General features: G+C 48.8%; 1 protein-coding gene across 8 annotated transcripts in view; it reads left to right on the forward strand.

Moving 5' to 3' along the window:
* Positions 1-2,715: 2,715 nt before the first annotated feature.
* The window catches only part of PAXIP1 (PAX interacting protein 1), a 48,605-nt gene continuing 37,257 nt past the window's right edge, over positions 2,716-14,063 (forward strand). For 3 of the 8 annotated variants that reach the window (XM_004281248.3, XM_049714621.1, XM_033408353.2), the window contains exons 1-4: positions 2,716-3,630; positions 6,314-6,448; positions 10,830-10,873; positions 13,211-13,274. In XM_004281248.3, the coding sequence (XP_004281296.2) occupies positions 3,355-3,630; positions 6,314-6,448; positions 10,830-10,873; positions 13,211-13,274 (519 nt within the window). In that variant the 5' untranslated portion in view covers positions 2,716-3,354. The other 5 variants (XM_033408347.2, XM_033408348.2, XM_033408346.2 and 2 more) reach the window with 4 other exon arrangements.

The raw sequence follows: 14,063 nt of genomic DNA on the forward strand, positions 1-14,063 counted from the left end.
TTCAGCAACACCAGCATTCTAACCTCACACCTCTTGTCTGTGGCCTCCTCCCCTCCAAGAATTGCTCCCTTCTCATCTGCCCCATCTACGAAGTTTGCCTCAGCTATCCTGGCATACAGGGACCTGTTGTCTAAATCTTTGCTGCATTTATTATTATTAATAATTCCACTAGTGTTAGGCTTGTGTATCCAAGTATTTGTTAGTTTTATGAGGGCAAACATACCATTTTACTTGAAAGAAAAAAATTTCTCAGTGTCCTACCAGGTTTTCATGTGCATTATATAATTAGGGTCACAAGTGAAGCAGCACGTTCAAATTAGGATCATCTGAGAAAGCTGATTTATAAAGGGATTGCTACACAGGTGTAGGCAGGATGTGTGGATGGTGAGGGAACCTAGGTCCAAAGGGATGAGAGGAAGGAAAGATGACCAGAGCCTGGAAGGAGAGAGTTGTATAGAACAGATGACTTTGCCATCTCTAGGCAACCTGACCAGGAGCCTGGGAAATAAACACTCTAGTCCCACTCTCCTCCCCTCTTGGGTCTCTGCTGGGGTTCCTCATTCAGCAGATTCAACTGGCAACCAGAGTACGAGGGAGCCTATTTTTATTTTTTTTTTTTGCTGTACACGGGCCTCTCACTGTTGTAGCCTCTCCCGTTGCGGAGCACAGGCTCCGGACGCGCAGGCTCAGCAGCCATGGCTCACGGGCCCAGCCGCTCCGTACTTAAGTACTCCGTAGCTTAAGTACTTAAGCTCCGTAGCTTAAGTACTCCCTTTTGTGGAAAGGTTAAATGTTGTAGTCTATAAACCCAAACTAAAGGTTTACTAAACATTGATAATATCTAACTTCAAGGGGTATGTGATTAGCTGAACGTAATGAGAGCAAGACTGAGATTGTTGTATACAATAGAGATGCATTTTTTAAAAGCCATTTGGAAATACTTATCTAAATAACTGCCTCAAGTTCCCACCAGTAAGTACAATTTGAGTTAAATATTCCCAAGTTTACTTTTCCATTTTTTAATTTCACATTTAACTTTTACTTTTTCTAGCTTCGTTATCTAATTTTGCAAAATAAAAAATGAGAAATGTATTACCCTATTTATCAAATTAGTATTAAACAGGCTGTTTATTCTCTGAAGGTTATCAACAAAATGATCATGCTTTGAACTTGATTGGGAGAACTGTAAATATAGTAATGCTCAGTGTCGTGTTCGGGGTCATACATGTGTCAGTTAAAGAAATACAGAGTTTTTGTTAAATGAACTGATACTTCCTCAGAACATCCATTATCCACGTGAAGTTAGATTTCATCTAAAGATGTTTCTTGTACATTACTGGCAAAGCAGCAGTGTTTGATACACTCTACCCGAATGTTTTCTTTGTAGGCCATTGACCCAGGGCCTTCCTGATGCTGGTGTGATAAGGCCCACATATGTGTACAACACTGACCTTGCATAATTTCATGTTTTACAATCTCTAGACAGGTTGATGAGATTTTAAATAACAGGTTTCTTAGTCCCATAATCTGCCTTCTTGACTATCAGAAGTCACAGTAGGGTAAACTTGCCCTGCTGAAATGTTACAAGTTTTCTAACTTACAAAATAAAATACCCGGTTGAGGTATGTTTCAAGTCTTTTAATATAACAGTAGATGCTTAAGGCTTCCCTGGTGGTGCAGTGGTTGAGAGTCCGCCTGCCGATGCAGGGGACACGGGTTCGTGACCTCGCCCGGGAAGATCCCACATGCCGTGGAGCGGCTGGGCCCGTGAGCCATGGCCGCTGAGCCTGCGCGTCCGGAGCCTGTGCTCCGCAACGGGAGAGGCCGCAACAGTGAGAGGCCCGTGTACCGCAAAAAAAAAAAAAAAAAAGTACATGCTTAGTTCCCGTTTAACCAAGGAAGAAAAAATCTATCAATAAATAAGTTCTCTCACACAGGTAAATAAAAGGGCATGCTAATTTTGATTTGGTATTTAGAACTAATTTATCCCTCCTACATTTTCTTAACATGGAAGGTAAAATGTTACAATGGTCAATACCAAATATATGCTTGGGTATTCAAAGGAAAGACAGTACATTCTTATTCATTCAGGCAAGTACTGAATGTTTTTATTATTTGTATAAAAAAATTGTTAGCTTTAGAATAGGGCTGTTTCAGAATGTTCAAAAGACAAATGAAAAAAGCAAAAAGCAGGATATTTAAAAGGCTTAATGTGTGCTTACTTTCTGCCCATACAAAATCACTTATTACATACGTGCGTGCAATCAAAACCGTATTCGCCGATTAAAAAGAGCCAGTGTCCATTGTATTGCATCCTGGTCAATGAACCAACCACGTCAACTGTCACTTTCAGAACTCCTGTTATCGCAGAATAGAAGTAATACAAGGGCCTCAAATATGAGTTAATGTTATAGGAGGCTGCCGCAATAATTTTGCAAGGTTTCTCTCTCGACCAATTTCACTAACATTTACTTAAAAATGTCTTTCCGCTTAGCAGTTAAGAAGTAGGCCTGATGCACGTCCCTTTCGATTCTCAGGCTTCTCAGGACTAGGACAAAGCCTGCTCCCCGGAAGGCTGGGGTCGGGCCGGCTGCACCGCCCCCCTTCCCCCTCCCCCGCGCAGGTGAGCCGGCAGCAGCGAGCGGAGATCAGGTGCGCGCAGACCCCCGTGCTCCTCGCGCCGCGGCGCCGCCGGATGACGTCAGAGCGCGGGTACACGTGGCGGCGGTCTGGCGTCAGCGGTGCCGGGAGGGAGGAGAGCGGGGCTGGTTCCGACGGCCCAGGTCAAGACCGGAGCGGGTTCGGGCGATGGGGAGAAGCCCACTGGCCGCGTCCGGGAGGCTGGCGCGCCTCGGCCGGTCTGCAGCGCTCCGTCCCCGACTCGGCCCAGCGCCCCCGCCCTTCAGCTGGGACCCGGGACCCGAGCTCCAGGGCCTGAGGCGTCACCTCGGGTCCCGTCTGGCAGCAGCCGGCGACGCTCCGCTCCCCTGCGCCCGAGGCCAGTGACCCGCTCCCGCCGCCACCGCTGGCAGCCTGCGACCCCGCGGGCCCGCCCCTCGCCGCGCGCCCGCCCCTCGCCGCGCGCATGCGCCGCCCCTGCGGCCGCGCGTGCTGTCGGGAGGGGCCTCCGCGTTCCCTTCTTTCCCGGGACCGGCCCACTCCGGTCCCACCGAGGGGGGTGCGTTTCCCCTCGACCCCCGGGCTTCCTCCTGAGGGGGCGGCGGCGGCCACGGGCCCCCGTCTCTGGAGCGGACTGCTCGGTGCCAATGTCCGCGGGGCCGCGGGCTGCAGCAGAGGCGCTGGGCGGCGCCGGCCGACCGCCCGTCCCTCGGCTCCCCCTCGGCGGCGGGCGGGATGGTGCGGCCCGCAGGGCTCGCGCGGCTCCCGCGCTTGGGCGGCCCGGCGCGGGCGGGGGCGCCGAGGGCGGGGGAGCGGGCCCGACTCGCAGGACCGGGCCGGGGCCGCGCGGGCCGCGCCGTTCGGGAGCGAGCCCCGCTGGCGGGCTTGGCGGGGCGGGAGCCGCCGCGGAGCCTTCGGGCCGCCGCGACCATGTCGGACCAGGCGCCCAAAGTTCCCGAGGAGATGTTCAGGGAGGTCAAGTACTACGCGGTGGGCGACATCGACCCACAGGTACCGTGTCGCCCCCGCCCCTACCCCCGCGTCCCCGGCCCGTCCTCGCTCCGGCCGCGCGCCAGGGCGCACAACGTCGGGGCCCCGCCGCCGGTTGCCCGCCGGCGTGGCTGCACGGAGGCTGGGCCGCCTGGCGCCGAGCAGGCCGGTAGCGGGGCCGGAGGGGAGGGAGGGGAGAGGGAGCTGGTCTGTGGGCCCCGCGGTCGGGGAGGGAGGAAACTTGGGAGGGGTGCTGACCCCTGTAACAGGGGGAGGGGACCTGGGGGCCTGAGGGATCCGCGGCAGGAAGGGGTTGTGTCCGGACTGGGGGAGGAGGGCATTGGGAGGTGGGTCTGCCCTGGAGCCCTGCGCCGATTGTCCCCGTCCCCGCGCGGTGGGGGACCGGGGTGCTGTCTCGTGGCCGCCTCGCCAGCTTCCCACTCCGCTCCTTTCTGGGCGGAGTTCGGACCGGGCCGCACTTCCCGCGGCAGCCTCGGCGGTCTGGGCTCCCCTGACGCCCAGACGGTGGGTCCGAGCGTGGCGGGAGCTTCGGCCGGTGGAGCTGGTAGGGACGTGGGTCCCGGACTGCTGAGCGGACGGCTAGTCGCTCTGGTGTGGCAGCCACCCCAGGTCGCAGGTCTGCGGCTCGGTCATCTCGTGTGCGGCAGTGAACCCTCAGTTTACCACCAGCGGTTGCGTGTTCCTTGATTTCCCTAATTGGGTGAATTACACAGTAATGGAAAAATACCCTGGTAACGCCGTCACACTGAACATTGGACTTTTTTTTGTCGTTCGGGCTCATGCCAAAGGATATCGTGGCTTTTCCTAAGTAGAACATGTGTTTGTGTTTGAACGTTAGAATGTTGTTTTTCCATTGTGGGAATTAACCGCAGCTGAGTCTGCAGGTGATTCTTAACACTGTTCTTTTTCCTAAAGCTTATCTTTACAGTTTTATCACCTGGGTGTCTCATTGGCCCTGAGTGCTAAGCTTGGAGACCTGTGGTCTGGGCCTCCTGAGTGGAGACCGATACTTAACAAGTAAAACTTGGGTGGCCTAAAAGGCTCTGTGGAAGGCTGATGGGCCTTGGCCTTCCAGAGGCTTGCCTGTCGGTATCTTAGTAACCAAACTCCCTTGGATCACCACCTAGATGGTCCTTTCTCCACTGTAACTCTAAAGAGGCTTTGAATTCAAAGGTAAACAGGTGCTGAGCTCAGAGGGCTGAAGTTCCTGTAAGGTGCGGCTTCTCCCTTCCAGGGTTTCCGTTTCTTCACTGTCCACTGTTCTTCCCCTCTCTCATCCCGCCCCCTATTTCATTTTAGGACTTTGGCTCTTAAGAGTGACCTGAACCATGTGTTACTTAAAACCTGGAGCAGGCTGCACTGGAACCATGTTTACTCAACTGTGAATCAAGTTTAAGGGCTTAAAAAATGTCCTTGCAAACCACTTTGATCTGAAACAGTATATTTTCTGAAAAGTTTAGAGTCAGGGATATTCGATTCTCTGAATCTTATAAATGTGGGTTCAGAGAGTTCACGTGCGTTGGATGAACATCTAGTTCACTTCCACGTGTGGGGTGCACTCGGCTGCTCTGAGCGTGAAGCGTGCTCCTGGCGTCCGGCTCCTGGCCTCCACCCTCCCCACAGCCTCCACTGCTGGCCGTGGCCTCTCTTCCCTTCCCGCTGCGGCATCTCATTCACTCCCAAAGCTTTGCCCTGTCTCTGTAGTGGACTGAGGGCTCCACTCAGGCGGGACCCAGGTCTCATCCTCGATGCGCTGGGTGTCTTCCTCGTTCTTAGAGGGGCACCAAAGAAGGCCATGCCCTAAACTGAGACTTTTGTCTTCCCCCCGCACCCGCTCTTAGACGTGGTCCTCGGGAGCAGTGTGCTGTCGTTCCCCAGTTTCTCTTCCACGTGCCCCTTTTGGTCACCAGGTCTTGCTGCTTCTCTCACATCATCTTCTTGTCCCTGATGACCTTTTTCCAGTTAAGTTACCTGCCTCTTTCGCATGAATTATTGCAGTTGTTTCTTAACAGGTGTCACAGCTCCAGTCCTGCAGTGTAAGTGCATTCTTCTTATGCTGACGGCAGTCTTTCTGTGAAGTCTGATCATGCCTCGTCCCTACTGACCAGCCCTCAGTGTCTCTCCAGGAGACATTCTGTATTTTATTTCAGGATAAAATACAAAGGTTTCTGCACAGCATCTATGAAGCACAGTAGACGGTCTAATCCACGTTCAGCCGTCCAGCGTGTTGAACGCTGCTCTCTCCACACGATGCACGTGTTTTTGCCTTGCTGACGCCTTTAAGTTCATAAGGATTCGGCTCCTATAGCTCCTCTTCCAGAAACGTTTCCGTTTATCAGAAACTACCTGTCCCCAAGCCTTTATGTTTGAGACATGGCGTGTCGCGTGCTAGCCCAGTCTCAGCACTTACGGTGCTGTGCTCACCTTGTCTGTCAGTCCTGTGTTCAAGACGGACCCTGTGTAGTACCTGGGTCAGAGGAGCCTCCGTGCTTACCTGTCAGTGAATCAAGATTTGCTGCTTTTTGTTGTCCCCATATGTTTCATTGCATATGACTTAGTGCAAGGTTATTAATCTTATGTGGAGAACATGGTGTGCGTTTATTAGAATTTTCACTGTAATAATTTGTATAAATTGAGAATGAAATACAGCATTTTCCATTTTAATTTGTGTGGTTTTTTAAAGGTTATTCAGCTTCTAAAAGCTGGGAAAGCTAAGGAAGTGTCGTACAATGCACTCGCCTCACACATCATTTCAGAAGACGGGGACAATCCGGAGGTGGGAGAAGCTCGGGAAGTCTTTGATTTGCCTGTAGTCAAGGTTGGTAGTAAATTTAATGAATTCTGTGCGCTTCATCAAGTACCTTGCAAGCAGTGAGTTGAAGTTTCCGTGCAGCTCTTCTCACACTCTTTGCTGAGGTGCGGCTCTGGGTGGGAGATGCTCTTGGCATCTGAGGAACCATCCAGCAGAAGGCCCTCTACGTGAAATCAGGCTTCAGCAAGGTTTCTGCACGTTACCGCTTACGCACCTGCTGCGGGTGGCCCCGTTTTGTCACCGTCTGGAAGTTGTCTAAGCCAAGGAAACGTGTTGAAGGCAGTGGACGTGCTGTCTTGAAGCAGATGACGTGGGTGAATTCTGCTAAGAAAGTTTATTGATTCCAAGAGGAACTCCTGGAACAGGGCTCCCTTCCATCCCCAGTGGCCAGGGGTCCTGATTTCCAGGCAGACAAGCCTAGGGGAGCCCTGCCCTCTCTGGGCTATGGCTCTGCTCTCCGACAAGGGTCACAGTGACCCCTTGTGCCACTGTCCCTCTGGTGGCTCTCTGTTCCACTATCCAGCTTGACCTGTGGGTAGTTTATCCTAGAAAGTAGAGTCTCAGCTGGTGGGTGAATTGTTCAGTTTTGTTGATCTGCATACTGTGCTGCTCTGTTGTGGCTGCTGGTTGAACTGACTGCTGTTAAATGTGGGTTTTTAAAATTTAAGTTTATAATTTCGATCCTTCTGTTTTTTCTCATCATTTATAGTGTATATTTGTTTTAAAATGGTTCTGTTCCACTACCCTTTTTTTTCTCTTTTCTATGCTGTTACATGTGTTATCTTAAAAAAAAAATCAACATGACAGTTACTGTGGCTTAATAATGAGAGAGGTAGGAATTAAGAGAGAGTGCCGCTGAGTCCAGCTGGGCAGCGGGGTTGCCGGCTGGCCGCTGCGAGGCCTGAATGCCACCAGCATCCAGGGTCTGAAACGCTGCCCTGCAGGCTTAGAAGCCTGATTTTGGAACATAAGCCTGAAAGCAGATCTGTCTCACAAGAAGGTTCTCAGGAGGGCGCTGTGTAAGTCGGAATGACTTAACTTGCGGCGGTGAGGATGGTGGTCGTGTTTCTGGCTGGATGCTTGCTTCCGCCTGGCCAGCGGCTCACTCCGCCCGAGCCTTTTTGAAGTCTGACAGCAGGTTCCTGCCGGCTTCACCTGCAGCCGCCTCGTAGGAGGGGTGGACCTGCCACGGACACTAGGCTGTGGACCCCGGCACCGGTTCCCTGGGGCCCTGTTTCGGCCTGTGGTTTGCTTCCACTCTTTCTTGGCTTGAGGGACTGTATCTCATCCCTTCCCCTGTCTGCAAACTTTTTTCCCCTCAGACAGTAGCCTGCAGCCTGTTATCACAGTGACTTCACACGTTGTGTGGATTTCCTAGTGCACCTTGAAAGGGCAGCCTTGTTAACACGTTTGGGGCGCCCAGTCAGCTTCCGCAGACCACTTACTGCAGTGCTTCTTAAGTCCAGCGACCCCTCGAGCCCCTTTTTGTAGCAAATATTTTGTAATACCCCCTCTATTATCCTGAAATGAAATTCTTATGTACAGTAACATCGTATAACTTGAATATATATTTGTATTTATATATAAATTGCCCAAACTGAAATGTAAAAAAAGAGGAAAAAAGGAAACCAGATAACAGAAAGCCTGCATTTCATTGTGTGAATACCCTGGAGGATGGGGTGTAGCGTCACCGTGGACCTGCTCCTCTGTCCTGCAGATGCCGGTGCCAGCTGTGAGGTGACGGTGCAAAACGGTGACCCATCCTCGCTACAATTCTGGGCTAAACAGCGCTGTCTCCTTCACTTTACACTGAAGTTGTGTTCCCAGGAAGGTCCGTCTGCAATACGGCTGCATACAAGCAGCCACCACCCAGCTCCCGCCGTGGTCACCGTTCTCCCAGTCTAGCTCCCATCCTACTCCCTTTGGCTGTAGTATTTCAAAACGACTCCCAGGCATCCTGCTCTTTGATCTCTTTCAGCATTCCAGCCTGCTTTTAATTTTGTGGCAGCACCTATACTGTCCAGCGACTGCAGTGTTGCATTACAGGATGGTAGAATTTTCCAGAACCCATCCAGCAGTTTGCACTCATTCCAGATAGTGCTGGTAGACCCTCGAGTTCTTGTCTGAACCTAGTAAGTTTCCTACTGGGGGCTGCTGTTAGTAGTGTGGTCTGTGTCCAGCCGAAGGCGGAGGCCTGGTTCTCTAAGTGCATATCCCTTGGCCTTTACCTTAATGTTAAATTTGACAAATACTTTAAAAATTTAGGCTTCCTTTTGCCCAGGGACAGTTTATCTTTCTCATATTTGAATTTTATGGATGTTTAAAACTTGCTTCTTTAGGCACCAAGATTTTTAAAATAATCTTTTTTAATGGAAATACGTTCCTCAGTGGCCTTGGGCCCTCTTAATTATGCTGACTTTCAGCAGTGAATTTATTTTAATTTATTATTGTCTGCCTTTGGGATAATAGCTCCTCATTACTGTGCTCTTCTAGCTCTCTGTTCCTGTTGTATTATCATTAGTGTGTCCTCCTTCTTTGCTGCATTATCTTCTCTAGACTTACCTGGATGAGGGCCGCAGGGAGTCTGTTCTGCTTTACTGCTGCCAGCCCTGCAGTCTGTAACCGGGACGCGCGTACTCGCTGCTCCCCAGCCCCCAGGGACAGCTTTCCAGGGTGAATGCTGCATGCAGAGTCATAAGGGCTGCCTGTCCGGAGTGTGAGCTCCTCCGGTCGTGGGCGCTTCCCTCCCACTGGACGCGGGAGGAGCCGCACCCACACCATCCGAGTCGTATTGCAGTGCGTTGACCTAGGCTCTGAGAATCCTGCTGACATGAGACAAAGGGTGGCGGAGAAAACTGGTCTCAGGCAAGCCTCCCTCGTGCTCCCACGCCGCCGGGGAACAGCAGAGGGCTCTGGTGTCACTGCTGGGAATAAGGCTCGGCCCACGCGAGGGTGTCCTGAATGCAGGAGGAGTGGTGGCCAGTTCCCTCCCGTCCAGCTGGAGTCTCCCCAGGACTGCAAGAAGCAAACAGCCGCTGGAGACACTGCGCGTGGAGACGTTGCACACTCCCTTCCAGCTTGGTGGCTTCATCCGCCAAGTTAGTTACACACTTGGCAGAATTATCAAATCATCATGAAGTGATTAACCCAAGTAGAGCCAGTCTTTATTTTATAAAATGTGTAATATTTCTGTGCTTTTTCACAGACGTTACACTTACTTATAAACTTATGCTGAGAAATTGTTGATGTTCCCTGAAAAATGAGGAGGGGGTACTTTGATTTCTAAAGTTCTTTCAAGGTGTATATAATGCATGAGAAGTGGGTGTGTATTTACGTTGCAGGTGGCGAAGCTTCTGGAAGTCAGCTGGCTAAGTGGGTTATTACTGTATTTTTACATCGTAATCCTGTGAAGCAGAGCTATCAGGATAATGATTAATGTAATTTTTAAAATTAAATGTAGAAATAATGAGGTAATTTTTCAAAAATGTAAATTACCAAAAAGGTAGTAATTAGTCTAAGGTTTTATAATTAATCTGAGTTTTGCAATTCATAAAAAGATTACCAGACAAATTCTTTCTGTGATTTACAAACATTGTATCTACTTGGCTTCACTGAAAAAAACTCATGAATTCATACCTGACTGGATTCAGGACTCCAGAAGGAAACGTAGCGGGGCTGTCTGTACCTCAGATGGGGGTAGGGAGGGCTGTCAGTTCCCCGTCCCCCCAGTTGTGAGGACAGTTTCTAGCCGGCCTAGAGGCTTAAGCAGTAGAAAGTGTGTAAACCTAGAATTTAAATTTCCAGGGGCTTCCCTGGTGGCGCAGTGGTTAAGAATCCTCCTGCCAATGCAAGGGACACGGGTTTGAGCCGTGGTCTGGGAAGATCCCACATGCCGCAGAGCAGCTAAACCTGTGCGCCACAACTGCTGAGCCTGTGCTCTAGAGCCCGTGAGCCACAACTACTGAAGCCCACGTGCTGCAACTACTGAAGCCCGCGCTCTGCAACAAGAGAAGCCACCCACCGCAATGAGAAACCCGTGCACCGCAACGAAGAGTAGCCCCCGCTCGCTGCAACTAGAGAAAGCCCGCGCACAGCAACGAAGACCCAGTGCAGCCAAAAATAAATAAATAAATAAATCTCTATACATAATAATTTTTTAAGATCTGGTAGTGTTTCATTCTACAATTGGGCTTTTCACCTTGGGCACTAATAACTAACGTTCCACTCTGATGTTCTGCTACGTGAATACGCGTGACTGTGATCTGGATGCTGTGTAATCGGTTGTAACAGAGCCTTTACTTTTCTAGGAGCTTCACTAGTAACGTGACGACATGTTGAGTATGAACTGGAACTGTGCTTTGACGTGCGTTAATGTTTTCTTTTTCAGCCTTCTTGGGTGATTCTGTCCGTTCAGTGTGGAGCTCTTCTGCCGTATCCTTTGTGGGGAAGTGGGGCGGGAGGGGTTTAGTACTGGAGTGGTCTTCGCTTACTGAGCTGGCTCATTAGTTAGGGGAGGTGGTGTTGTGTTCACTCTGTCCCTGCTCTTTCCATCCTGTATCCAGGTGTGTGTACCTGATCCTTGTCATTACCCCTGGGGGGCCGGGGCGGGGTGGGGGGACCAGCTGTGTAGAAGCAGCTCTAGGCTGGGACCCAAGGCCCAAGTTCTAGTTCTTCTGCGACTTGGCTTTAGGATCTCGGCTGGTCTGGACCTCAGTTCTGTTATCTTTGAAATAGATGGTTTTTGTGGTGTCTAGTTAGATGGGCTATTTCTAAAATTCTAAGTCTGTGTGAACCAAATCATGAATTGTTTGAAGAATAAATTGGAGAAGAGAACATCAGGACATTTTTAGTTTTATATCACGCATCATTATTCTTTTTAATTCCATTGGTTTATTAATTCAGGACCCATGTTGACCACCTGCTGTGGGCCTGGTTCTGAAAACAGAGGGGTCGACAGGGCCTCATTCCTGCCCCCAAGGAGCTGCCCCGCACTACGTGTTGGTTCATTCAGCGTTTCCTGAGTGTGGCCCTGGAACTACCCAGCCCACATACACACTGACACACACTGTGCTGGAAGCAGGAGTGAGCCCTCTGCAGCCTGCTGTTCTGTGCTCTAGGCCTCAGAGTCCCTGTTTTCGCCCTGGAAGTGTGAAGCTTCCCTGCAGGGTCATTCCAGGCATAATCTGATTTTGGAGGTCACTTCTGTTAAGGTACCTGATACTATGCGGTCATGATGTCCTAGTGTTAGACCCGGGCAGAGGTGATGTTATTTACCGTGTTGTGTGGCTCTGCCAGGCATTTACTACTGAATCGATGTGGGTGGAGGGAATCTTCATGTATTAAATATGTATAGGAGACCTCACATAAACAGAGAAAATACCTCCTTCCACGCAGTTCTTAGAGGACGTGCACAACTTTTAGCAGCTCCAGCTCAAACATTCTAAGATTTCTCTTCCACAGTCTGAAGAGTTAACGGAAATTGGTTCCTGGTTTGTTTTTGGCCTTGGTTTTTTAGGACTTTGAGTTGTGTTTGTTTGTTTTCTTTACAAGCACAGGTGAAAGAAGACTGGGAGGGAAAGGGTGTTTTTGAGGATAAGAGGCTAGTTTTTCCTGGCCTGGATCGTGCACTCGCTACGCAAGGATTTCCTGAGAAGTTGTCACTTTGTTTGAGCACTAACTGCCTGTTTTCCCAAGGAAGGTTAAAGGAGCAGAAAGAACTCCTGAGACTCGGTTAGGCAGCACACTCTTAGCCTCTGTTCACGTTTCCCCAGGTCTTTGGAAGTAGACAGTCCCTGAACTAAGGTAGGAGGATGGAGACAGAGCTTGGATGATGGGGCTGAAGGCGTGATGTTGGGGTCTGAGGAGCTCAGGGCAGCCAGGAGGCCCGAATCTCTGTGCGGTTTTCTCAGACCTGGGTAGGAGACTTCCAAACTGCTAGAAAATTTTCAGTCTGATCTTTTTTCTTAATTCACCTATCTCAGGAGGTGTACTTTTCTCCTGTAGGGAAAGAGAAGTAATACTTTAACCCATTTGAATTCTAGACACTCCAGATTCTTAAAAAAGTCATGTTTGCTTTGAATAGACCGTAAAGTACAGGCACCTAGAGGTCATGTCTGCTTATGGAGAGCCCTGTGCCCAGTGTCTGCACTCTGTAAGCTCTCAGAAAACGTGTTGAATGAATTTGAAAGTCAGAGCTTTAGAATTGGGGAGAATCTTGGGAGTTATATATACTAACTTTTGTTTTAACAAAGGGAAAACTGAAGCTCAGGGTTGTCTTGCCCAAATTCAGAGAGTTCGTGATGGTAATAAAACTAGAAGTCAAGTTCTTTTATGAAAGACTTTGCTGTGTGACAGAAGTAATCATGTTAAAGTAAACTTAAGACCCTCAATTTGCTTTTAAAATAATCACTATGCCATATGTGGTTGTGTACATGTATAGGCATGTGTGTGTTTATATATGTGTATATAGTTAGATGTTTTTTTCCATGAGTATGTTATGCCCATTTTATTGATGATATAAGTGGAGAGATTGGATTTGAAAATGCACTTTATGGAAAACCTCTCAGTTCTTTCTGTGCTGTCAACTTCTCTTTTTTCCAGTCTGCCCTGCACTCTTCTTTGGTCAACTTAAGTCTGTCTCTTTCCTAAATGGATTGAATGGGAAGCAGAGGGTGGGCAATGTCCAAACGGGCCAATAGGAAATGTCTCTTAGTGAAACAGAGCTTGCACTAATCTCATTTCATTGGTATCTTAATAACTGTAAAACAGAGTAAATGGCTTTTCTCCAGAGTCATGTCAGATTTTCTTTGGAATCACTGCCTGCCTCTCTCAGGTAAGCATAGTACAATTAGTTTTGTGTTATTTACACATAACAGTTCTGAGTTTTTATATGATTGGATTTATGATGTATTTGTAAACCAGTGTTACTTACTAAACTGCATATTCAGTATGACCTTATGACACACTTAAAATGATTTAAATATTCATACTTAGTCTTAAGACTTAGAGCTTTAATGGGTGAAAGTGGTCTTTCTAAAGGATTACAAAGATTTAAAACTTGAATATGAAAACATAGTAAAAATGAAATTGAAAGATGACAAGGAAAATTCATTCAGAAATAAAGGCAGAGAATTTTATTAATAAATAAGGGGCTCATGCAGATCAATAAAAGAAAAAAATAAGACCTCAGTAAACATAAACAAGGCAGAAAACTGAATTTACAGCTTTATAAAGAGGAATTACAAATGAGCATAGCAAAACCTTTGATACACTTTATAAACAAAGACGTGAACGCCTTAATAGCGCTGAGATAAGATTTTCTGCTTATCAAATTTGTAAGAGTATATTCGGTGCTGGTGGAGCTGCAGACAAGCTTCCCCTCTCCCGGCAGGAGTGCAGTTCAGTGCAGCGGTTTTCTAGAAAAGTTGAGCCAGGTCAGAGCCATAAAATAGTCTTTCTGCTTCCCCTGCAGTTCTCTTATGTTTAGAAGTTCATCCCAAATTGATAGAAATGAGGGCAGATTGATGCATAAAGGTGTTCAGCGCAGCTTTATTTATAAGAGGGTAAATTTGGAAACAGATGATCCACGATTTGGAAATGTTTAAGAAACCTGTTCTGTACA

This window comes from Orcinus orca, chromosome 9, assembly GCF_937001465.1.
Source record: "Orcinus orca chromosome 9, mOrcOrc1.1, whole genome shotgun sequence".
NCBI lineage: Eukaryota > Metazoa > Chordata > Mammalia > Artiodactyla > Delphinidae > Orcinus > Orcinus orca.